This window comes from Capra hircus, chromosome 1 (assembly GCF_001704415.2).
Source record: "Capra hircus breed San Clemente chromosome 1, ASM170441v1, whole genome shotgun sequence".
In the NCBI taxonomy this organism is placed as follows: Eukaryota; Metazoa; Chordata; class Mammalia; order Artiodactyla; family Bovidae; genus Capra; species Capra hircus.
The window spans coordinates 116,507,659-116,531,684 of NC_030808.1; the positions used below are offsets into that span (position 1 = coordinate 116,507,659).

The following is a 24,026-nucleotide window of genomic DNA, read 5'->3' on the forward strand; positions in this document are numbered from 1 at the left end:
GGCTCCACTCTCAGAGTCACACGGATCCAATCCTCTCAAATGCGAGTAAAGCAGAAAGGATTCAGTAGACGGTATTAAATGAAGACTTACTTACGGGAGGAAGACTAAAAAGTCAAGATAAGCATATATAAGACTTTGTATTGCTTTTGTTTTCATTATAAAAGCCCACATCAAAACAATCAGTAATGCAATTATTAAGAAATGGTGTTGTTTGAGCAAAAACAAACACACAGACACAGAGAACAGAGTAGTGGTCACCAGAGGAGGAGGATGACATGGGTAACGGGGATCAGCTGTTTGGTGACAAAGGGAAACTAAGTTTTGGGTGGGGAGCACGCTGCGGGGGATACTGCAGTAGAAACAAAATGTTTACACGTGAAACATCTCTAATGTTATAAATCAACACTACCTCAATAAAAATAAATGATCTCAGGGGGTTTGGGACTGGGAACACATGTACACCTGTGGCCGATTCATGTTGATGTGTGGCAAACCCAATACTGTACAGTAAAAAAATAATAATAATAAATAAAATAAAGAGAACTAAAATAAATAAATAAATGATCTCAAAGGATAGGAGGGACGGTAGGAGGGAATAAAGGGAGAGAGAAAGACAGAAAGAAAAATAAGGAAAGAGGGAAGAAAAGGAAGGAAGGAAGGGAAAAGAAATGGTGTTCCTGAAAAGTAACAAGTTTGAATTCCAGACTCATTTTTTAGCTCTGTGCCTCGAACTATTTTCTGACAGCTGAACCTTGGACAACTCCTGCCCATAGCTTTACTACACATTGTCTGAGGATGTATAGTCTAAGGAGAACAGTACATGAGAAAAGGCACCCAAAAAAGTGCCCAAGACACCTCTAACATGGCAGGCACTGCACCAGCCCCAGCGGGCTAGTGGTAAGGACAGGAAGCCCTGTCGGTATCACATGTCTGACACAGATAGGGTCTAAATGACCCTAAATGATCTGTGGCAGAGGCTGGCTGAATGCCTGGACACTAGGACCTGGGCTTGGTGGCCCACTGAGAGCACAGTCTTACTGATGAGCACATGAAGACATCATTCATACAAGAGCATATATGAAACTAGCTTACTTTTCTGAATCTTTTAGTCAAGGTGCCTTTTAGTCTTCTCTCCTTGGCCATCACTCACTAGAGCCACATTTTAGAGACAAAGTGGGGGCGGGGGCGATAAAAAACAAACTTTTTATTTTAAAATCATATTCTTGTATTCTCATGTGCATACTAGGCGAGTCAGACTCACTACAGCATCCACAATGGCACAGTTTTACTAGTATACGCTTTTATTTCCCCTTTTCTGATGGTTTAGTCTCAATTACACTCACAGTAAAGGCACTTCTAGACAACTGGTAATAGAAGGCTATTAAAAAATTCTACCCTCTAATGTCAAATTTCTAGCAGCTCTTTTATGATTTCGCATCGCAGCTGAATTCTGTCATAATCCATCAGGAGACTTGGTCCCTGGGAATCATTCACGCTCTTTCCTCTAAAGAAGAGGACAGTCTTGAGAATTTAAGTGCTGGGAACAGCCGTGTCACCACAGATCACATGAATTCACAATCACAGAGGAAAGAAGCGCACGCTCACGCAGCCCCTGCTCTCACACCCACACACACAGGGAGCCCTGCAAAGCGCTGCTCACCCAGGAGAAGAGCGCAGAACCCTCAACCAGTCTCAACCATTTTCAAGTTTCTGCCACATTTCCTTCCTTTCCCCTATTTTTTCCAAATACACATTTTGGGATAATTTAAAATTTACAGATAAAGCAAAAAGATAGTACAGACAGTTCCCATATCTTCTTCATCTAGTTTGCTCTAGAGCTAAAGCCTTACGTACCACGATGTATTCATCAAAACCAGGACATTAACACCAGTACATTAATATTAACTCAACTCTAGACTTCAATATGAAATCTTTTTGACTATTTTAAAACAAATCAGACATCATGATAGTTCACCCATGAATTCTTCAAGAACTAAATATCTATCTATCTAAAATATCAAGCTACTGTTTCTGCTGCCCTAAATACACTGTGAAGTTGTTCCAATATGTAGAAAATGAGTGATGCCCACAGGTAGCAGATGAAAAATATTGCTATATTCAACCAGTGATGAAAAAGAAACAATTTTAGTTACTTTCAATATAGTCCTAGACATAGGATAATTAACAAGGGGTTCTTAATTGTAACAAGAAAACGAAATATATGGGTGTAGTGATTTTGAAAGTCATTTCAGAGAATGTTCAAAAATAACCAAAAAAATAAAAAAATTTAAGAAACTATTTAGCCTAGAGATCAAAGCTCCTCAAAGGTGTCCAGGAAATAATATAATATGCACCTCACAATTACATTTTTTAAAAAGACAGTAGTAATAATAGTCTTCTATTTAAAAAAAAAAGACTCACTGAAATAAGTTAAAATAAAATTCCACGAAAAAGGATAGTGAACCTAAGAATTTTTTTTGTTATAAATTTTGGCCCAATTTTCATAACATATAGCAGAAAACTACTCTTGTTTCCCTTCAAAATAAACCACATCACTTGTTATGACTCAAACACTAAATTTCCCAGCAACTATTTCCCATGTGCTATCATCCAGTTCTTAAAGTCAACAAGTGGAAATCCAAGTCCATCACACATATGACCTTTTCTATGAAGCATGAGCCAATTTTTCAACTAGATGTTTTCCCCTCCTCCCATCTTTATTCTTTCAGAGTAGTAGAAGAGCTCTGTGAAAGTCAAACGGTTCACTTTTCAGTGGACACTTGGATTTTTACTCAAGTTATTTCACTTATTCTGGGGCTTGTCATTTTATAGACATTTGTCTCCCTATCTTTTTCATCTTTTCTGTGCTCAAAAGTTCTTACTCATCTGTACAATGCCAAAAGTACCTACCACAATACAGTGCAGATAAAAGCTACTTAGTAAATGAGTTTCAAATCGAAGTAGGGAAATACATACCAACATCATTTGCAGTGACTCAGATGCTGTTAGTACAAGTATACTAATGTGAAAAATTTTGCTAAATGTCAGTAGTATGATACCACAAATGTAGACTACACGAGCACATAAGCTACATGGTAAGAACCATAACAAACAAAAGCAGGTAGTGAATACAAAAAACTCACCTCTTTAATATGTAGTACTCAGGTAAGCAGTTGAATAATCAATGACCCTACAATGAAATGATCAGCTTGCCAACTGACAAGCGACTTACCAGAGGTATGGGAAAATGGGTTGCATACTGCAGGTGTCGGAGGAGGTCATAATTAGATGGAAAAATCAACTCCCTTGGTTTTTCTCTCTTCAACAGCTTCTCACCATTAACTGACATTCTTCTGCCCAGAGAAGGGTTGGCACTCTCACAGGACTCTCCAGGCATGGGAGAAAAAATCTAAGTCATGTAAAACAAACGTTGGAGACTGTAAATGAAAGCGCGAAACCAAAGCACACAACTCCAACACACAAGACACTCGTACCATATCTTCTCCTTATTTAACCATTAGCAAAATAATGAACTGTGTCAACTTCCACAAATTTCATATTCAGATCAGGAGCATCATCCCCTGTTCCAAAGATGAGAAGGTGGCAACCACACACACAGGTAAGAAATGTGCACGGGGCCATTTCCCAGAGGGCCAGGGATAAAATCAGACTGATAACCAAGTGTCTTCCTCATAGGGCTACACTTCCTACAAAAACATATATGAAGAAATGATTCACTTATAAAGCTCATGAAAGACAGATACAAAGGTTTTAGTCTGTACCCCAACCAATATGTGTTTTCATAAAGAGTTAGTTACACACTGAGATCCATGAGGAAGAACACTTTGTAATTATGCCGAGATAAAGTAGAAGAATGTACAAGAAGTCCAGAGCCAGGAAAGCTGTTATTTAGAAGCTGAACACACATCCAGCAAATCAACATGGCCTGTCCTGATGAAATGATATTCATGGATTCCTGAGAGATAATGATCTCTAAACAAAGGAGTCACGGTCAACCAGGAGGATGAGAGTGTTTTAATTTACAGGAGGAGGGAATGCAGCGAAAACTGAGGATGAACTGACATGAGACAGCAGCGAGAGATGATGAACTGCGGCCTGGGGTGGAATTCATTCCAGAGAAAGACACTTACATCACAAGTACAGGGGTCATGCCAATACACAAGGCAAGGGGCAGAAGGAGGAGACAGCGGGCGATAGAGGTGGGGGAGGAGGGGTTCATGGTCAATAAGAATTGGAAGGTTGAACCTACTGGAAATTCCGAAACAAAGTCAGTTTTAAAGTCATTCTTGTCTACTTCATCAAAAATATTAGTAGTTCCTGAGTCAATGCCCATATGCGCCATAATAGTCTGTTCCTGATAATTGCCAGAGAAAGAAAGTCACATTGTAAATTTTGTAGTTCATTAAGAAGCTGAAGCTAAAACATGACAGTGACATTAAGTCATCTTATGTCTCTTTTCCCCTCAGTGTGTTTCTCTTCAATAAAAGAAAAGGAAGTTAAGATACACACTGCTTTACAAAGTCACGTTCTTTGTCCTCATGATAAAAAAGATTTAACTTCCATGCTATTTCAAGAAAAAAATTGCACAAACTTCCTGATTAAAACCAAATTGACCATAATTTCCTTCTTGGGGCTATTCCCAGTCACATGCTCACCAACTAGCCTTAGTAAGAAAAATCTAAGTATATTTAACATACAAAATACCTTGATGTCCAAAAACAGGAAACAAAAAAGAGAGAGACAGAGAAACATAGAAAAAGCACAAACAGGTAAAGTAATTTTATGTTTTACTCTAACTTTTTTACTGTGGACAAATTTAGAAACAAAAGTATTCATATTAAACAAGTAATTTTCAAAAATATTTAAGAGTATAAACTATAAATTCACGTGTGCAATTCTAAAGGCACATTTTTAATATACAAAGATAGCCATTATTGTAAAATATCATAACAGCATATGCTGAAACTCTCACAGGACCAATATGAGGCTTTATTTTTCAGAAACTATCATAATCTCTAACAATTTTCTATTATTTCCCATCACCAACTTCATGTTTTTGGCCTTGAAAAGTCCCATAAGTACCTGGAACAATGTCCAAAATATCAGAAAATTGGCAGAAAATGATAAAGTCATACTCACAGCATAAAGTAATTTGCTAAAAAGCGCAATTCTACGTTTGAAAGATAGATTAAATTTGCAATTAATTGAAATGAAAATATAATGTGTTATGACTAGAACAGCAATATAAGTATCAAACAGTGATATAAGTAATGAGACATTGGGGGGAAGATGCTATTTAGAATAAAAACAGTCATGACATCAGGGCCAAAACAAGTCCAAATTTGAGGCTAAACATTACAGTAAAACTGGAGATTAGAAATACATAAAACTGGAAGCACACAATTCCAATTCAGTGAAAAATGTGATGGCCTGTCGAATCTTTTCAGTTTTAGCATACCCAGAAGAAAATTCTAGAAGATATAAACTATAGTCCAAATTTTGTTGTGTCAGTGAGAAGCAGCAATAAATGAGCTTTGAAACAAGAGACTACAACTGAAAAGCCATCACCCTTCCACCAGCATGCAACCTTTCCAAAAGTGATTCCCAGCACAGTTCAGGTCCAAGGCGGGGGCCCCTCCCAGGACCGTACCTCCATTTTCATGTCGTGGTCCTTTGGATAGTGCTCGTCCGTATTCTCTCCTGCTGGCGACCGCGGTCGCGTGGAGGCGGTGACAGACAGGTCTCCCCGAGAGATGAGGGTGCACATGTAGGCGTCGTGGGAGAAGACGTCGTGCCGGATGAACTCGCAGAAGAGCAGCACCAGGTTGACGAACTCCACCTTCTCGCATTCACTGTTTGGATCCGCTGTGAGGAGACAAAGGCCATCAAGAGTTCAGTTTCCCTGACTGAGGAGAGGAGAAAAAGAACAAAGACAAGCACTCAGGCTTAAATTTTTCACTATTTTTCCTATTCTCTCTTTATTTTTAATAAAGGATTTATTGGAAAATTCGCTACGGAGGTCTAGCTTCCATTGCAGAACCAGTACACCAGTTCTGTCCCCACTATACCTGCAAAACAGCATCCAGTGTTCAAGGCACTGTCTCAAAATTAAAGGCAGTGGACCCTGGCAAATGAATGACCATTTAAGTGACTGTGTAAACACACAAAATTTCAGGTAAGAAGAAAAAAAAGGCAAGGCGAGATTACTCTCCTCGCATTCTACTTTTATAACTGTTATGATTCATGATTCATATCTGTCTGTTCTATTTTGAGCATCTGTATACTCGGGGGAAGGGGGGTGGTGGGGTGGGAATGGAGCACTTTTTCAAAGGAGACGTCACAACAGAACCATAATTCAGATGGTATCTGAAAAAAGCTAGTGAGTAGAATCCACTGAAAAGGAAAAGGAACGATACAATAAAAAGGGCCCCAAGATGAAGCTCTGCCATCTTTCAAAATTCATAAGTAAGCTATTTAACTTATGACTTTTAATATTGCAACTACACTCTCAAACTTTGTATCTCTCAAACCTTTGAGATAAGGTTAAAAATGATTAAACTACTAAGACTAACCTACAAAGCTCAGGCCCTGGTGCCATCACACTCAAACACTGAGAAAGACGACAGATGGAGGGAACACTAAACTCAGAGCCCTAAAATCTTACGCCTGTATGTCTGTTCTTGCTCACCTCCAAACTCTATGGCAAGAGAAAACTCTTCAGAGAAGCAGAAGAGCGTTCCCTGACAAAGCAATAAACAGGATCCAGAGCAACTCAGGCACAGGAGGAAGAACTTTTTCCCAAAGCAACAACAGGAATGGGGATGGGATGAGGGGAGCAAAGACCAAGTGTCTGTCTCCCAGAGGACACAAGGTACATCCGACTGCTAACTGCCATTCCCGACAACACGGTTTCTCCTCTCCAGAATCTCTCCTGTCTTTCTCCAGGCTTCAGCGCTTCCTCCGTTCCAATCACCAGTTTGGCTAAGGTTCTTGTTCTCCTTTACCCTAGGATAGCCACCAAGAACCTAAAAAACCCTCAGCCCAGGCGTCACTCAACTGAAAATGAGGTCCTCCTCAGAGGAGTCAAAGCAGCACTATTTCTTGCTGCTTCATCTCTCTCTCCTCCATAGATACTTTCCTGTTCTGCCTCCCACACTTTTTCTCCCTTTCCTGTCACTTTTTGCCATTTTTCTGTTGGTCCACCATCATCTATAGTCATGTATGGATGTGACGGTTGGACTATGAAGAAAGCTGAGTGCCAAAGAATTGATGCTTTTGAACTGTGGTGTTGGAGAAGACTCTTGTGAGTCCCTTGGACTGCAAGGAGATCCAACCAGTCCAGCCTAAAGGAGATCAGTCCTGGGTGTTCATTGGAAGGACTGATGTTGAAGCTGAAACTCCAATACTTTGGCCACCTGATGCGAAGAGCTGGCTCATTTGAAAAGACCCTGATACTGAAAGTATCAGGAAAGATTGAGGGCAGGAGAAGAAGGGGACAGCAGAGGATGAGATGGCTGGATGGCATCACCGACACAATGGACATGGGTTTGGGCGGACTCCGGGAGTTGGTGATGGACAGGGAGGCCTGGCGTGCTACAATTCCTGGGGTCACAAAAAGTCGGACACGACTGACCGACTGAACTGAAGATAAGATACTCCCTGCTGTGCTTCATCAAATAAAAACCTCAAAATAAGATTAAGCCAACTGAGCTTACACAAATTATTTTTTTTCAAGTTTCCACCCACAGTATAAACCCACTTGGCGGTTGTTTATTCCCCATCCCCACCCTACTCCCCACCAGCAGTGGAATAATTAAGACACAAAAAGAACATGATAGAACACGAACAACTAAGAGAGCATAGACAAGCCGTCGACCATCTTCACAAATCATTTCCTTGTATCAGAAACCTGCTTCTAAGGTACCTTTGTTCTACCTTTGCCCCCTTTTAACATTGGAAGTTAGAAAATCAGAAACTTAGGAAACAGGGAAAGAAGAGACGTTCATCATCACAATAACTGTCGTGAGCGTCACAGGACCTTAATGCTGCTCTTCTGATAAGAAAGATCTAGAAAGGGAAAATTAATCCATCAAATACAAGAGAACAAACTGACCTATTGTTTTAACTACTAAAACTCCAGAAATGTTCAAGTCTTTGAAGACTGTCATAAAAGTATCCACTGATAACTGCCCCAAAATTTTGTTCAGTAAAATATGCAGCATATTCAGTGTAAATTACATTGATAAGATTACAGATGAGGAAGAAAAAAGATCAGTTCCCAAAAAAAAAGGTCAATTCCCTTGTTTAAGATCTAGAAGCAAAGATCTTTACTTACACAACGAGGGGGCCTGTGTATCTAAAAACCTTAGAAGAACATTCTGGAAAACAGGTAAACTAGATCCAGCGAGGGAGGCTGAGGAAATGGACTCCTTCTCATCTAAGACTTCTGATTCACCACATCTCTGAGATTAAAAACAATCAAGCAAAGTTAATTATTAAAGACAAGTACAGTCACAATGGGTCAAGAAATGTGTTGGTTTTTCATTAACATTTACATTCTTGGATAAAACATGCAAATTGAGATCTCTATACTTATTTGAGGACCATGCATCATAAAGGAATATAATTTCTGAAAGTTAAGAGAAAGTGAAAGAAAGTGATAAGTCGCTCAGTCGTATCCAACTCTTTGACACCTCATCCATGGACTATACATTCCACGGAATTCTCCAGGCCAGAATACTAGAATGGGTAACCTTTCCCTTCTCCAGGGGATCGTTCCAACCCAGGGATCGAACCCAGGTCTCCTGCATTGTAGGCAGATTCTTTACCAACTGAACAATCAGGGAAGCAACTGCCCCAAAATAACTCAAACAATTTCAAAGAACTCCTGTGAAAAACATTATTCGTGTGATTATAAATGCTACACAGCATGGTATAAATAACCACTGAATGCATAATACAGTACAATACAATAAACTACTTATTCAGTTCAGTTACTCAATCATGTCCGACTCTTTGCAACCCCATGAACTGCAGCACGCCAGGCCTCCCTGTCCATCACCAACTCCCAGAGTTCACCCAAACTCATGTCCATCAAGTCGGTGATGCCATCCAGCCATCTCATCCTCTGTCATCCCCTTCTCCTCCAGCCCCCAATCCCTCCCAGCATCAGTCTTTTCCAGTGATTCAACTCTTCGCATGAGGTGGCCAAATTATTGGAGTTTCAGCTTCAGCATCAGTCCTTCCAAAGAACACCGAGGGCTGATCTCCTTCAGAATGGACTGGTTGGATCTCCTTTGCAGTCCAAGGGACTCTCAGGAGTCTTCTCCAACACCACACTTCAAAAGCATCAATTCTTTGGCGCTCAGCTTTCTTCACAGTCCAAATTTCATATCCATACATGACCACAGGAAAAACCACAGCCTTGACTAGACAGACCTTTGTTGGCAAAGTAATGTCTCTGCTTTTTAATATGCTATCTAGGTTGGTCATAACTTTCCTTCCAAGGAGTAATCGTCTTTCAATTTCATGGCTGCAACTACCATCTGCAGTGATTTCTGAGCCCCAAAAAATAAAATCTGACACTGTTTCCCCATCTATTTCCCATGAAGTGATGGGACCAGATGCCAGGATCTTCGTTTTCTGAATGTTGAGCTTTAAGCCAACTTTTTCACTCTCCTCTTTCACTTTCATTAAGAGGCTTTTTAGTTCCTCTTCACTTTCTGCCATAAGGGTGGTGTCATCTGCATATCTGAGGTTATTGACATTTCTCCCGGCAATCTTGATTCCAGCTTGCACTTCCTCCAGCCCAGCATTTCTCATGACATTTCTCCCGGCAATCTTGATTCCAGCTTGCGCTTCCTCCAGTCCAGCATTTCTCATGACATTTCTCCCAGCAATCTTGATTCCAGCTTGCACTTCCTCCAGCCCAGCATTTCTCATGAACTGCACTGGGTATGTATTGAGTTTGATTGTTCTGTGTTTGCTTTTGTCAGGTGGTGAATTTACGAGTATGTTAGGAAGTAATGGGTCAAATGTCCCTCTAACAAGATTCTTTCCCTCGTCACACTTCACCAATTAGCTCTCTCAGAACCTCCTGGAATCTCCACAGTTCAGGAAACATATCTAGAGAAGCTGTTTAACTTCTACATTCTTATGGCCAGAACTAGAAGACCAGCAAAGGAACAATTTAAAAGCAATCAGAACCTCATTTTCTGTTCTTTTTGCTATCCCTTTGTTTCTTCCCATTTTCATTATCCATTTTAGCATTAAAACACTATTATATTAGATGCGATTTCTTCAATCCATCCCCTTTATAAGAGTCAAATTTTGAATATGGTGTTTAGTAGAAATCAATTATCTTAAACATCTCTAAAAGAATACATTTTTAGAGATGGATACATTCAAATCTATTAAAATTATAGTCATCTATGTGTGAACCTCTTCTGACTGTGTGTGTGTGTGTCTTCTGGGACACACAAAGAGGGAAGGGAAGACACAACAAAAAGTATCCAGTAGGAGCAATGAAATTTGAGGAATCACCTTTAGTTAACTAAAGTTGAACCACTGCACTTCTCTTTAGAATATAGTCCATTCATAAATATGTAGGAAAAAAGCAATGAAATGCTTTTCTTAATTTGGCCCTTATAAAAAGGGGCTATGTGGTTTACACCTTAGCATCAATATCTTTAAGCACCAATTTCAACAACATGACCCTCTGTATTTGGTGAAAGGTGCTTTCCCAACAAAAGATGTCTATGAAAATATTCTTCCTATTTCATTTTTGTTAATACTGTCATGAGAAGCAGGTGTATCATCAGTAGTGCAATACTGAACGGAGTGAGCAAAGCCCCTGTTGTCAAGCTTACACTCACAGGCATTAAAATAGAGGCGATAGGGAAAAGTAAACCAGAATGGCCTGAGAAAGACAGGCCGAAGCACAGATGAGGTGGTGAGGGAGTCTCCTGAGCAGGTGCCACATGTTGAGCCAGGAATGCTAGACAAGGAAGTGACGCCTCCTGAAACGGCAACAGCCATGAAAAGGGGGAACAGAACGTGCCACTCAGAGGCAACAACAAGAGCAAAGGCCCCAAGAGGAACGTGAGCGTGGAATGGACAGGAAGACCAGGGCGGCCGGAGCTGTGAGTGATCTACGGGAGCAGGGGACGAGGTGGGAAGGGCAGGTGGGCGGCTCAGGTGAGGCTCTGTCGGTCTTGAGAAGGAGCCAGCAGGTGTTTTAGGAAGAGGACAATATGATCCATTTCCATGGTGAAAAGTCAGCTCTGGAGGCTGTGTGGAGGGTGGTAAGGAGGGAGGGGGAAGAGACAGAGACAGGGGGCAGGAGACCCCACAGTTATCCAGGTGAGAAGTGACAGCCTGGTCAGAACACGCACACACCTTCTCCACCCCTAGAAAGGAAGAAAGGAAGCCTCATTTTGATGCTCTCCTTCAACAAAGCTATGCTGACGACGTTAGCTTTGTTGGTTCCTTTCCAGTCGACTCCAGAGGCTTTAACTGCTCTCTCTGGGGCCAGAACACAGTCTCAAAAATGAACACAAATCGGCGTCTGTAATCTCACAGTCACAATGGCCTCAAGAAAGTATATCTATATTCATTAAACACACGGGTGCACATATACATAAAAGGTATATCACACCAAACGTACAGACATATATGTATGTGTGCACATCTTAACCTCACAGAGGGAGATTTCCATTCTAAGTCAGATTTTAAAGTTTGATTTTTAAATTAGTCCAGAATATAAATTACGGGCTTCATCAACTTCGAGGGGTCATGCTATGAAGTCCTTATGTGAATTTGTACATTCTTCCTTTTTCTTTTAAAATGAAAAGAAAAAACAGCACAATGAAAGTAAGAAACAGAATCCCATTCAAAGCAGTATTGTTAACAACAAGCAGAAAGAAAGTCAAGTCTACCTCTGCCTCGATTTCCGCTTGTCTCTTCTCCAGGAGTTTTGCCACAGCCATCGCCCTGTGCTTGCCTGACCGTTTACAGCTCACAGCCCATTCACACAGCAGCGTCACCACAGCTTCATCGTTGGGGGCAACCTAAGGACCAAGAGAAATGGGTACCAGCCATGTCACACGAAACATTCACCTGATGAATGCGAGTTAGGATGCAGGCAGCAGAAAATTTAAACTGTTGAAGCTTTCTTCTTAGTACAGTCATTTCAGAAAGTGTTCCCAGATCTATTTCAATTGAGGTATAAAGAGTAAAACTTTAGTCACAAGGACGGAAATCACTTAGAACAGCTGAGTCTGTGATAATTCCAAGAGAATTAGAGTTTCCTTGTATATGCCTTCACTTGCACAGGTCATAACCCAGCCCCGTCAAGCATCCAGAATTCAAAGGAAGCAGAAAGGGACATCGACTACTGAGTATCATGAACACATGTAAACCCGTGATTCATATCAATGTATGGCAAAAACCACTACAATATTGTAAAGTAATTAGCCTCCGACTAAAATAAATAAAAAGATAGGGAAAAAAAGAAACAAATATAAACCTAAAAAAAAAAAAAAAAGAACAGCTGGTACAAAGCCCAAGTACCAGCTTCACTCCACTGCTGACCCCCTCCGGCCCTTACTCACAGCCTCAATCAACACATAATCCCAACAAGCCAGGCTAGCGAGTCATCCAGTCCAAGGAGGAATTGCAAGGAACAAACTGGAGGGCTGCTGATCAAAACCTGCTGCCTTAGAAACAACAAGCATGAAGAATGACACCCAGGCACGGAAAGGAGCAAGGGTTACAAGCAGACCCAGTTAACAAAAGATGGGAGCCCACATCTGTGTAGGGCTCAGCACTGCCACCAGAACTACCAGCTGTAGCTGCCGTGGCCTAGACATGAGACCACACACTGAGGACGAGAAGAGTCAGAGAACGGTGACAGGGACCCAAGCAACGGTTACAGCAGGCGCGATGGCGGGGTTTACAGTAAGAAGGGGGATTGTCCTTTTGCGCAATCTCACCTTCCATATAGAGGATCTATGCCTCCAGACACAGAACATCAACTGCACATTTTTAACATTCATTCGGTTGCATAAACACTATGCCAAAAGGGCCAGACAGTCACAGTACTAGCATTTATAAGCAATGTGAGAAGTTCTTTACTTTTCAGAATTCATAAGCTCAATTAAGACTATGACAGCTATGAGCACAGGCCCAAGAAAAACATACATATACACACAGGTACCTTAGCACAACATTTCAGATGGTTTGTGGACTCTGACAAGACATTCAAAATAATCCCGGGATAAGATTCCCTAATCATCTTTTAGATACCAGCAGACAATTCAGACCATGAAAATCAGTTTATTCCAAAATTTTTACACTTCCAATCCTAAATTCAGTCAAACTCTTTATCTTAAAACAAATGTTAAATTATCTAGGGCAGATATCTCAAAAAGAGTTCTGAATCTTTTAATGTAAAACAAGAGAAATATTTCAATCACAAAGTATAAAGACAACATAACATTTTTAAAAAGAAAGCAAATTGGGAGGAATGACTTCCTGGATTCAATCTAATCCCAGGAAAAGCAAAACTATAAATGTCAATGCAGTGATGCACTGCATGCTTAGCTTTATAATATTAAAGAGAACAAAAGAACTTACTTTAAAAACAAAGCCAACAGTTTTAAATAAGTTCATCAGCAATGTGCATATCTACATTTACAATGTCTCCATTACATGCCTACTACATGCCTCCATTATATGCCTACTGCATGCCTCCATTACATACCTACTGCATGCCTCCATTACATGCCTACTGCACGTCTCCATTACATGCCTACTGCACGTCTCCATTACATGTCTACTGCACGTCTCCATTACATGTCTACTGCATGTCTACATTACATGTCTCCATTACGTCTACTGCATGTCTACATTACATGTCTCCATTACATGTCTACATTTGCATGTCTCCATTACATGTCTACTACATATCTACATTTTCATGTCTACTACATGTCTACATTTACATGTCTGTATCTATATTTTTTTATTTTCCCTCTGCATCAAACAAAATGAAAATGTGCTACCAAAGAATAATTGACTTACTCAAGTTACAGGCTCTCCTAGACCTGGAAATGCACAGGAAAGAAACTATAAAGGAAAAGACTTCTTTTTAACACATCAAGAAACTGACCCACTGGTTTGGGGCAGAAATATGCTAGAAAATCAGTCTTAAGAAAAAGAGAATTCATTTCCAAGAACACTTATTAAGCACCCAGGATATGCTAGTCTTTGAGGAAACCAGAATTTTAAAGATCTGGCCCTTGTTTTCAAAAGGTTTCCCCTCAGTAAAGGGAACTCACTGTAAGGCAGCAAACTATTCTGAAGGAGGGGGAGGAAAGTGACTGAGTCTAGGCACCTGCACTTCCGCATCACATGGGCAATTGAACCCAGGTCTCCTGCATTGCCCACAGATTCTTTAACAGCTGAGCCACAAGGAAAGCCCAAGAATACTGGAGTGGGTTGCCTATCCCTTCTCCAGTGGATTTTCTCAACCCACGAATTGAACCCAGGTCTCCTGCCTTGCAGGCAGATTTTTTACCAGCTGAGCTACCAGGGAAGCCCCTCATAGGTGATGAGCATCCACCTATGCTAGTTTACAGACACCAAGATACAAACATGAAGAAACAGGCCTGCAGTCTACTCACCGCAGCTTGTGGCCTCAAAACGTACTCATTAGGAATTAAAATCAGGGAGACATGGCACTAAAATATGAGTTTTAAAATATAAAATTTTAATCAATTTGTGCCCATAAAAAGTTATACATCTCAAAATCTATTTTACCAATAAGTATTTCCCAACACTGGCCAGATTCCAAAAAGTACACTCCTTTCTGAATATCAAACAGCCTGCCAAATGGTGCCACTCTTTCCTTAGGATGTTGGAGTGGAGGAGTAAGAGGCAGGCTCAGTAGATGCCAATTTTAAAAGAAACAGTAAGATATTTAAAAGTTTAATGACTAACTTAGAAGAAGATCATATTGGAAAATCAGGTGATATTATACCAACCTGCAGAGAAAGCAAACTATCTCTGCAATATGAATAATTACATATATATTTATATATGAGTCAAGGCAATGGCACCCCACTCCAGTACTCTTGCCTGGAAAATCCTATGGATGGAGGAGCCTGGTAGGCTGCAGTCCATGGAGTCGCTAAGAGCTGGACACGACTGAGCGACTTCACTTTCACCTTTCACTTTCATGCACTGGAGAAGGAAATGGCAACCCACTCCAGTGTTCTTGCCTGCAGAATCCCAGGGACGGGGGAGCCTGGTGGGCTGCCATCCATGGGGTCGCACAGAGTCCGACACAACTGAAGTCACTTAGCAGCAGCAGCAGCAGCAGCATAAAACATTTTGTTCTTTACTACTGAAAAATTGTTATAACATGAATTTATAAAATTTAGCATTACTTTCCAAGGTAACTTCCCATTCAAACATCCTCCTATCCCCATATTTACAGAAAATTTTGATTTACATTTTCAGTGGTTTTAGCAAGAGGTCCCTTCTAGATTCTGCTGCTTATCACAAATAAGGAGGAGCTGTTTATCTGACTCTGAACACCAGCCCCAGGGTACACCCCATCAGACGTGTTCAACAGGCATATAGGATATCCATGTACAGACACCCATCACCCCCAGCCCCAGCAATGCTCTGCTCTAAAGAATTTTTAGAAATTAAAGGACTGCTTTAATTTGCCTGCCAGATGCTATATTACAAATTAATTTGAGTAACTGTCAATAGGACATCATGACTTCAAATACAGGAAGCTGAAATGCATTCTTATCCTGTAAACAAATGTCTAAAAATATGAAGCACCTCCCTCTTCTTTAAAACAATCAATAAGTAAAATGAAATTTAATAAATATTATTAAAACAAAATAACTTCAAGGCAAAAATTTGAGGTAATTTAGCAGCTCAAGATAAGAACGAAACCTGTGTTCAATGATATAATACATTAAGTAGAACAGTCATACTCGTATATAAAAAATTTGGATGCATTTAAAAAAAAAGAAAATAAAAATCATCTCAGAAAGCCAAAAACATTTAACAGGAGCAGAGAGAGAAGATGGGAGGAAATCATTAGTTGTTTCAGAAAGTGGTTTTCAAGAAAAGGCTTGAGGAATGAATTAAATTTCAAATCCAAGATGAACAGAGGTGGTCCAGGGGTTTGGACTCTGTGCGTTCATTGCTGGGACCCAGTTTTGGGTTCAATCCCTGGTTGGGGAACTAGAATTCCATAAGTCGAGTGGCAAGCCAGAAAAAAAGAAAAGAGAGAGAGAAAGACAGAAGGAAAAAAATGGAATTTAAAAACCTGAGAAGAACAAAAGGAGAAATAAGTATATGGTAGGCAGAATAATCAGAGTTGGACATGCAACAACGGAAACAGGACCCAGAGGCAGGGAGAGATGTGAAGGGGCCACTTGGTTGATTCTGCAGATGGAGCAAGGTGACACAAGCTAAGGAATGTTGGTGATCTCTAGAGACTGGAAAACAGAAGGAAACAATTTCTTCCCAGGAGCCCGTATAAGGAACGCAGGACAGCGAACCCCTTGATTAGAGCCCAGTAAGATCATAATTGAGCTTCCCTTGTGGCTCAGCTGGTAAAGAATCCACCTGCAATCAATAAATCTGGGTTGGGAAGATCCCCTGGAGAAGGGAAAGGCTATCCACTCCAGTATTCTGGCCTGGAGAATTCCATGGACTGTACAATCCATAGTGTCACAAAGAGTCAGACACGACTGAGCTACTAACACTTTCTTTCAACATCAGAACCTCCAAAACCATAAAAGGGTAAGTTTGTGCTGTTTTAAGACACTAAACTTTTGATAACTTGTTACAGCAATAGCAAGTAGTGTTGAACATTGTTTTTCTCTGGATGATTTTATTTGCAAAGCAGAAATAGACACACAAACATAAAGAACAAATATACGGACACCAAGGGGATTGGATGAATTGAGAGGCTAGCACTGACTTGTACATATAGTACTGATACTATGTATAAAATAGATTAACTAATGAGAATCTACTCAAAGCACAGAGAAATCTATGCAAAGTAATGTGCTCTGGTGATTGCAATGGGACAGACACCCAAGAAGTGGGGTACAGCTATTCACTTTGCTGTACAGTAGAAACACTGCATTGTAAAGCAACTATAAGTCAATAAAAAAAAAAAAAAAAAACAGGAAATGTGGAGCTTCAAAGAATTACAGGGGCAGAGGACTACTGATTAAATGGCAATTATAGGAAGGCTACAATAAACAAGATTAAAAACCTAAGAAAAAGAGTTTAATTTGTGGTACTCACCAAAGAGAACCACAAAATAGGTAGTAGCCTCATTAATTCATTTACTTACTAATTCATCAATAAATACGTATTGCCACCAGGCCTTCTAGGCATCAGATATAAACAGTCTCATGTATTACTCTGTACGAATAAAAACTGGTTATTTTCTTTTTGGACTTAATTTCTACTATAAAACAAGAGTCTTTGAAATGTTCATATTATTTGCTGCAATCAGTCAATCTCAAGAATACAGCCCAAGGAAATTCTCTTAAAAGTAAAAACATTCCAGTCTTCCAGACAACCATGAAGCGTGATACCAAGACACGCCCCCTCCCAGCTCCCCAAATTGACAAACTTTCCCCTCCAAAGTTTGCAAGGGGCACCTAATGGATCAAATCAGAGAAAACCCGGTGACCTGACAGGAAGAGAACGATCCACACAGATGATTCAGAAGTGAGAGAACTGCTTTCAGCAGTGGAACTAGCGGAACTTCCGTGAGGTTTGCTTTGTTTTTATTTTTCTGAGGTAAAGAGTAATATTTCAATATCTAAGTAAAGATGCATAAATAGCAAAGGCAGATAAGACAGGCTTGCAAGAGAACACAGGAAAGAGGAAGTCAGAGGCACACGACCACTAGCAAAGCTCAAATCCTCGCAAGAAGGGAAGTTCTCAAACCTCAGGCAAGGTGCAAGCTCGGCCCACCCACCATGCTTGCCTTCTTCTGGGAACAGCACTCCTCCTCCTTCTGCAGGTACTGCCCCTTCACCTGCCCCAAGTAGTTCAAGGAACCGGTTATTAATTGTAGTGCCTCATACTCTCATCTTCAGAGTGACGTTCTGGATTTGGGTCTTTGATGGGCAGTGAAGACTTGGGGCAATTCTTTGAACACAAGGAAAACAACAATCTCTCTACCAGGGACTTACTACATGCACTGCTCTCTGCTCAGTCTTGTGAAACATTCTGGATGATAAAAGGCCTCAGCATAGTTCAGTTCAGTCACTCAGTCATGTCCAACTCCTTGTGACCCTATGGACTATAGCACGCCACGGCTCCCTGTCCATCACCAACTCCCAGGGTTTACTTAAACTCATGTCCATTAATTCGGTGATGCCATCCTCTGTCATCCCCTTCTCCTCCCACCTTCAATCTTTCCCAGCAACAGGGTCTTTCAAATGAGTCAGTTCTTCACTTCAGCTGGCCAAAGTATTGGAGTTACAGCTTCAGCATCAGTCCTTCCAATGAATATTCAAAATTGATTTCCTTTAGGATGGACTGGCTGGATCTCCTTGCAGTCCAAGGGACTCTCAAGAGTCTTCTCCAACACCACGGTTCAGAAGCATCAATTCTTCGGCACTCAGCTTTCTTTATCATCCAACTCTCACATCCATACATGACTACTGGAAAAACCATATCTTTGAACTAGACGGACCTTTGTTGGCAAAGTAGTGTTTCTGCTTTTTAATATGCAGTTTAGGTTGGTCATAACTTTTCTTCCAAGGAGCAAGCATCTTTTAATTTCATGGCTGTAGTCACCATCTGCAGTGATTTTGGAGCCCAGAAAAATAAAGTCTCTCATTGTTTCCATTGTTTCCCCATCTAATTGCCATGGAAGTGATGGGACCAGATGCCATGACCTTAGTTTTCTGAATGTTGAGTTTTAAGCCAACTTTTCCACTCTCCTCTCTCACTTTCATCAAGAGGCTCTTTAGTTCCTCTTCACTTTCTGCCATAAGGGTGGTGTCATCTGCATATCTGATGTTATCTGGACTCGTTTCAATCGAGTCTAACTCATTTCAACCCCATGGACTGTAGCCAGCCAGGCTCCTCTGTTCATGGAATTCTCCAGGCAAGAATACTAGAGTGGGTTGCCATGCCCTCCTCCAGGGGATCTTCCCAACCCAGGGATCGAACCTACATCTCTTCTGTTCCCTGCATTGGCAGACAGATTCTATACCTCTGAGTCACCAGAGAAGCCCAATAAACTACTGGGTTGACCAAAAAGATCATTTGTGTTTTTCCACCACACCGTTGGTAGAACAACACTGTATTAAAACAACCTGGAAGGTCATCTCGACCCTCCCCCAGGCGCACGATGGTTCCGAGCTTCTCTGGGCTCTCCCGCCCACACTCCTGGTACTTCCAGCATCACAGTATTCTGTTGCCCTGTGCAAAAATATTTATTTCCATGTGATATGTATCTTTCACAACACAGCTTCATGGCTATTGGCTTTCAATACCCATTAGGAAAGAAAAACACACCTCCGCACCATTCAAGAAAAGTACTTCATCATCCCAAACACTATAAGCCAGAGTTGGAGTCTTCACGGACAGTAACAGAGAACTTCTCACATTGGTACTTTGACATATAGTATGAAGACGACAAAATGCACGGCAAGCACCTCCTAGCCTATAACACACACGCAAATGGGATACACAAGACCGGGAGAGAGAGACAGAGAAACTGAGCCATGACTCATAAAGTTACAGTCAGAGAAAACAGTCATGCTCAAAATTCTCCAAGCCAGGCTGCAGCAATACGTGAACCGTGAACTTCCTGATGTTCAAGCTGCTTTTAGAAAAGGCAGAGGAACCAGAGATCAAATTGCCAACATCCGCTGGATCATGGAAAAAGCAAGAGAGTTTCAGAAAAACATCTATTTCTGCTTTATTGACTATGCCAAAGCCTTTGACTGGGTGGATCATAAGAAACTGTAGAAAATTCTGAAAGAGATAGGAATACCAGACCACCTGACCTGCCTCTTGAGAAATCTGTATACAGGCCAGGAAGCAATAGTTAGAACTGGACATAGAACAACAGACTGGTTCCAAATAGGAAAAGGAGTACGTCAAGGTTGTATATTGTCACCCTACTTATTCAACTTATATGCAGAGAACATCATGAGAAACACTGGACTAGAAGAAATACAAGCTGGAATCAAGATTGCCGGGAGAAATATCAATAACCTCAGATGCAGATGACACCACCCTTATGGCAGAAAGTGAAGAGGAGCTAAAAAGCCTCTTGATGAAAGTGAAAGAGGAGAGTGAAAGAGTTGGCTTAAAGCTCAACATTCAGAAAACGAAGATCATGGCATCTGGTCCCACCACTCCATGGGAAACAGATGGGGAAACAGTGGAAACAGTGTCACACTTTATTTTGGGGGGCTCCAAAATCACTGCAGATGGTGACTGCAGCCATGAAATTAGAAGACGCTTACTCCTTGGAAGAAAAGTTATGACCAACCTAGACAGCATATTCAAAAGCAGAGACATTACTTTGCCGACTAAGGTCAGTCTAGTCAAGAGTATAGTTTTTCTGGTAGTCATGTATGGATGTGAGAGTTGGACTGTGAAGAAGGCTGAGCGCCGAAGAATTGATGCTTTTGAACTGTGGTGTTGGAGAAGACTCTTGAGAGTCCCTTGGACTGCAAGGAGATCCAACCAGTCCATTCTGAAGGAGATCAACCCTGGGATTTCTTTGGAAGGAATGATGCTAAAGCTGAAACTCCAGTACTTTGGCCACCTCATGCAAAGAGCTGACTCATTGGAGAAGACTTTGATGCTGGGAGGGATTGGGGGCAGGAGGAGAAGGGGACGACCGAGGATGAGATGGCTGGATGGCATCACTGACTCGATGGACGCGACTCTGAGTGAACTCCGGGAGCTGGTGATGGACAGGGAGGCCTGGCGTGCTGCGATTCATGGGGTCACAAAGAGTTGGACACGACTGAGCGACTGAACTGAACTGAACTGAAGGGGTCAAGAGGGCTTTCCTGGTGGCTCAGTGGTAAAGAATCTACCTGCTATCTTTCCAACCTAGGGATTAAACCCAGGTCTCCTGCACTGTAGGTTCATTCTTTACCATCTGAGATGCCAGGGAAGCCTGCCTTGCTTTTACTGTTTGATTAACAGTATCTATTGAATCTACTGTGTGCCAGGGGCTGCAGTAGATACTGAAAATGGAAAAGACAGATCCCTGCCTTGTACAATCATCTCATCTAGCATGTGTTAGAGAAAGAATGCGATGGCGCAGAAGCGGCGGCTGTGGTTTTTCCAGTGGTCATGTATGGATGTGAGAGTTGGACTATAAAGAAAGCTGAGTGCCAAAGAATTGATGCTTTTGAACTGTGGTGTTGGAGAAGACTCTTGAGAGTCCCTTGCACTGCAAGGAGATCCAACCAGCCCATCCTAAAGGAGACCAGTCCTGGGTGTTCATTGGAAGGACTGATGCTAAAACTGAAACTCCAATACTTTGGCCACCTCATGCGAGGAGTTGACTCCTTGGAAAAGACCCTGATGCTGGGAGGGATTGGGGGCAGGAGGAGGAGGAGACGACAGAAGATGAGATGGCTGGATGGCATCACCGACCCGATGGACGCGAGTTTGAGTGAACTCCAAGAGTTGGTGATGGACAGGGAGGCCTGGCATGCTGTGATTCATGGGGTTGCAAAGAGTCGGACATGCCTGAGTGACTGAACTGAACTGAACCTACTGCAGTTGTTAAGTGCTCATATACAAGTACATAAATATAAAGCAAAGTATCCAAAAGATATGCACCAACACGCACGGTTGTTTCAGCTTCTGTATGTAATGAGTATTTGTTATACAGTCTGCTCTGCTCTGATATTCCACAACGACCCTATGATTGTTGAGTAAACTGAGGCCAAAGGTTAAGTAACTTATTAAATGTCTTAAAGATGCTATTAATAGGTCACAGACCTAAGCCAAATCTAAGCTATCTGTCTCCACAGTGGGGACACATGCCAAAATGCCCCAAGAGTGGGAGACAAATCTGAGCTGTGGGCTAAAAGGGACTTCTTTATTATCAAGAATGTCTTCATGTATTATCTGTATAGAAACCACAAGAATAAATAACTTCCATAAAGAAAACAAATGAGAGAGCATTGACCCAAAATTTCAAAATCAGTAAGATCCTTTCCCAGCTAAATGCAGAGTTCCAGAGAAGAGCAAGGAGAAATAAGAAAACCTTCTCACGTGAACAGTGCAAAGAAATAGAGGAAAACAATAAAATGGGAAAGACTAGTGATCGCTTCAAGAAGATTGGAGATACCAAGGGAATATTTCATGTAAGCACAGGCACAATAAAGAACAGAAATGGATAAGGACGTAACAGAAGCAGAGGAAATTAAAAAGAGATGGCAAGTATACAAAGAAGTAGTATACAAGAAAGGTCTTAATGACCCAGATAACCACAATGGTGTGGTCACTCACGTAGAGCCAGACACCCTGGAGTGTGAAGTCAAGTGGACCTTAGGAAGCATCACTACAAACAAAGCTAGTGGAGGTGATAGAATTCTAGCTGAGCTATTCCAAATTCTAAAAGACGCTGCTGTTAAAAGTGCTGCACTCAGTACGTCAGCAAATTTGCAAAACTCCACAGTGGCCACAGGATGGGAAAAGGTCAGTTTTCATTCCAATCCAAACGAAAGACAATAACAAAGACTGTTCAAACTACTGCACAATTCTGCTCATTTCACATGCTAGCAAAGTAATGCTCAAAATTCTCCAAGCCAGGCTTCAATAGTACATAAACTGAGAAATTCCAGATGTACAAGCTAGATTTACATAAGGCAGAAAAACCAGGGCTCAAACTGCCAACATCCACTGGATCATAGAGAAAGCAAGAGAATTCCAGAAAAACATCTATTTCTATTTTATTAACTACGCTAAAGCCTTTGACTGTGTGAATCACAACAACCTGTGGAAAATTCATTAAAAAAGAGATGGCACTACCAGACCATTTTACCTGCCTCCTGAGAAACCTGTATGCAGGTCAAGAAGCAACAATTAGAACCAGACATGGAACAACAGACTGGTTCAAAATTGGAAAAGGAGTATGTCAAGGCCATATGTTGTCACCCTTCTTATTTAACTTATATGCAGAGTACATCATGCAAAATGCCAAGCTGGATGAAGCACAAGCTGGAATTAAGATTGCTGGGAGAAATATCAACAGCCTAAGGTATGCAGGGAGAAGGCAATGGCACCACACTCCAGTACTTTTGCCTGGAAAATCCCATGGATGGAGGAGCCTGGTGCTGCAGTCCCTGGGGTTGCTGCGAGTCGGATACGACTGAGAGGCTTCGCTTTCACTTTTCACTTTCATCATTGGAGAAGGAAACGGCAACCCACTCCAGTGTTCTTGCCTGGAGAATCCCAGGGATGGGGGAGCCTGGTGGGCTGCCGTCTATGGGGTCGCACAGAGTCGGACACGACTGAAGCGACTTAGCAGCAGCAGCAGCAGCAGCAGCAAGGTATGCAGAGTATACCACTCATGGCAGAAAGTGAAGAGGAACTAAAGAGCCTCTTAATGCAGGTGAAAGAGGAGAGTGAAAAGCTGGCTTAAAACTCAACATTCCAAAAACGAAGATCATGGCATCTGGTCCCATCACTTCATGGCAACTAGATGGATAAAAAGTGGAAACAGTGACAGATTTTATTTTCTTGGTCTCCAAAATCACTACGGACAGTGACTGCAGTCATGAAATTAAATGACAGCTATTCCTTGGAAGAAAAGCTATGACAAACCTAGAGAGATAATTTAAAAGCAGAGACAATACTTTGCCAGCAAAGGTCTGTATAGTCAAAGCTATGGTTTTTCCAGTAGTCATGTACAGTTGTGAGAGTTGGACCATAAAGAAGGCTGAGCACCAAAGAATTGA

The 24,026-nt window shown here is 41.4% G+C and overlaps 1 protein-coding gene across 1 annotated transcript in view; it reads right to left on the reverse strand.

Annotated features, from left to right (window-relative positions):
- MED12L (mediator complex subunit 12 like) overlaps positions 1-24,026 on the reverse strand; it is a 360,401-nt gene that overhangs the window by 241,930 nt on the left and 94,445 nt on the right. The window contains exons 12-15 of the mRNA XM_018049036.1: positions 11,958-12,089; positions 8,357-8,483; positions 5,672-5,886; positions 3,233-3,409 (exon numbers count right to left, since the gene is read on the reverse strand). Coding sequence (XP_017904525.1) covers positions 3,233-3,409; positions 5,672-5,886; positions 8,357-8,483; positions 11,958-12,089 — 651 coding nt within the window. The remainder of the gene's footprint in view (positions 1-3,232; positions 3,410-5,671; positions 5,887-8,356; positions 8,484-11,957; positions 12,090-24,026) is intronic.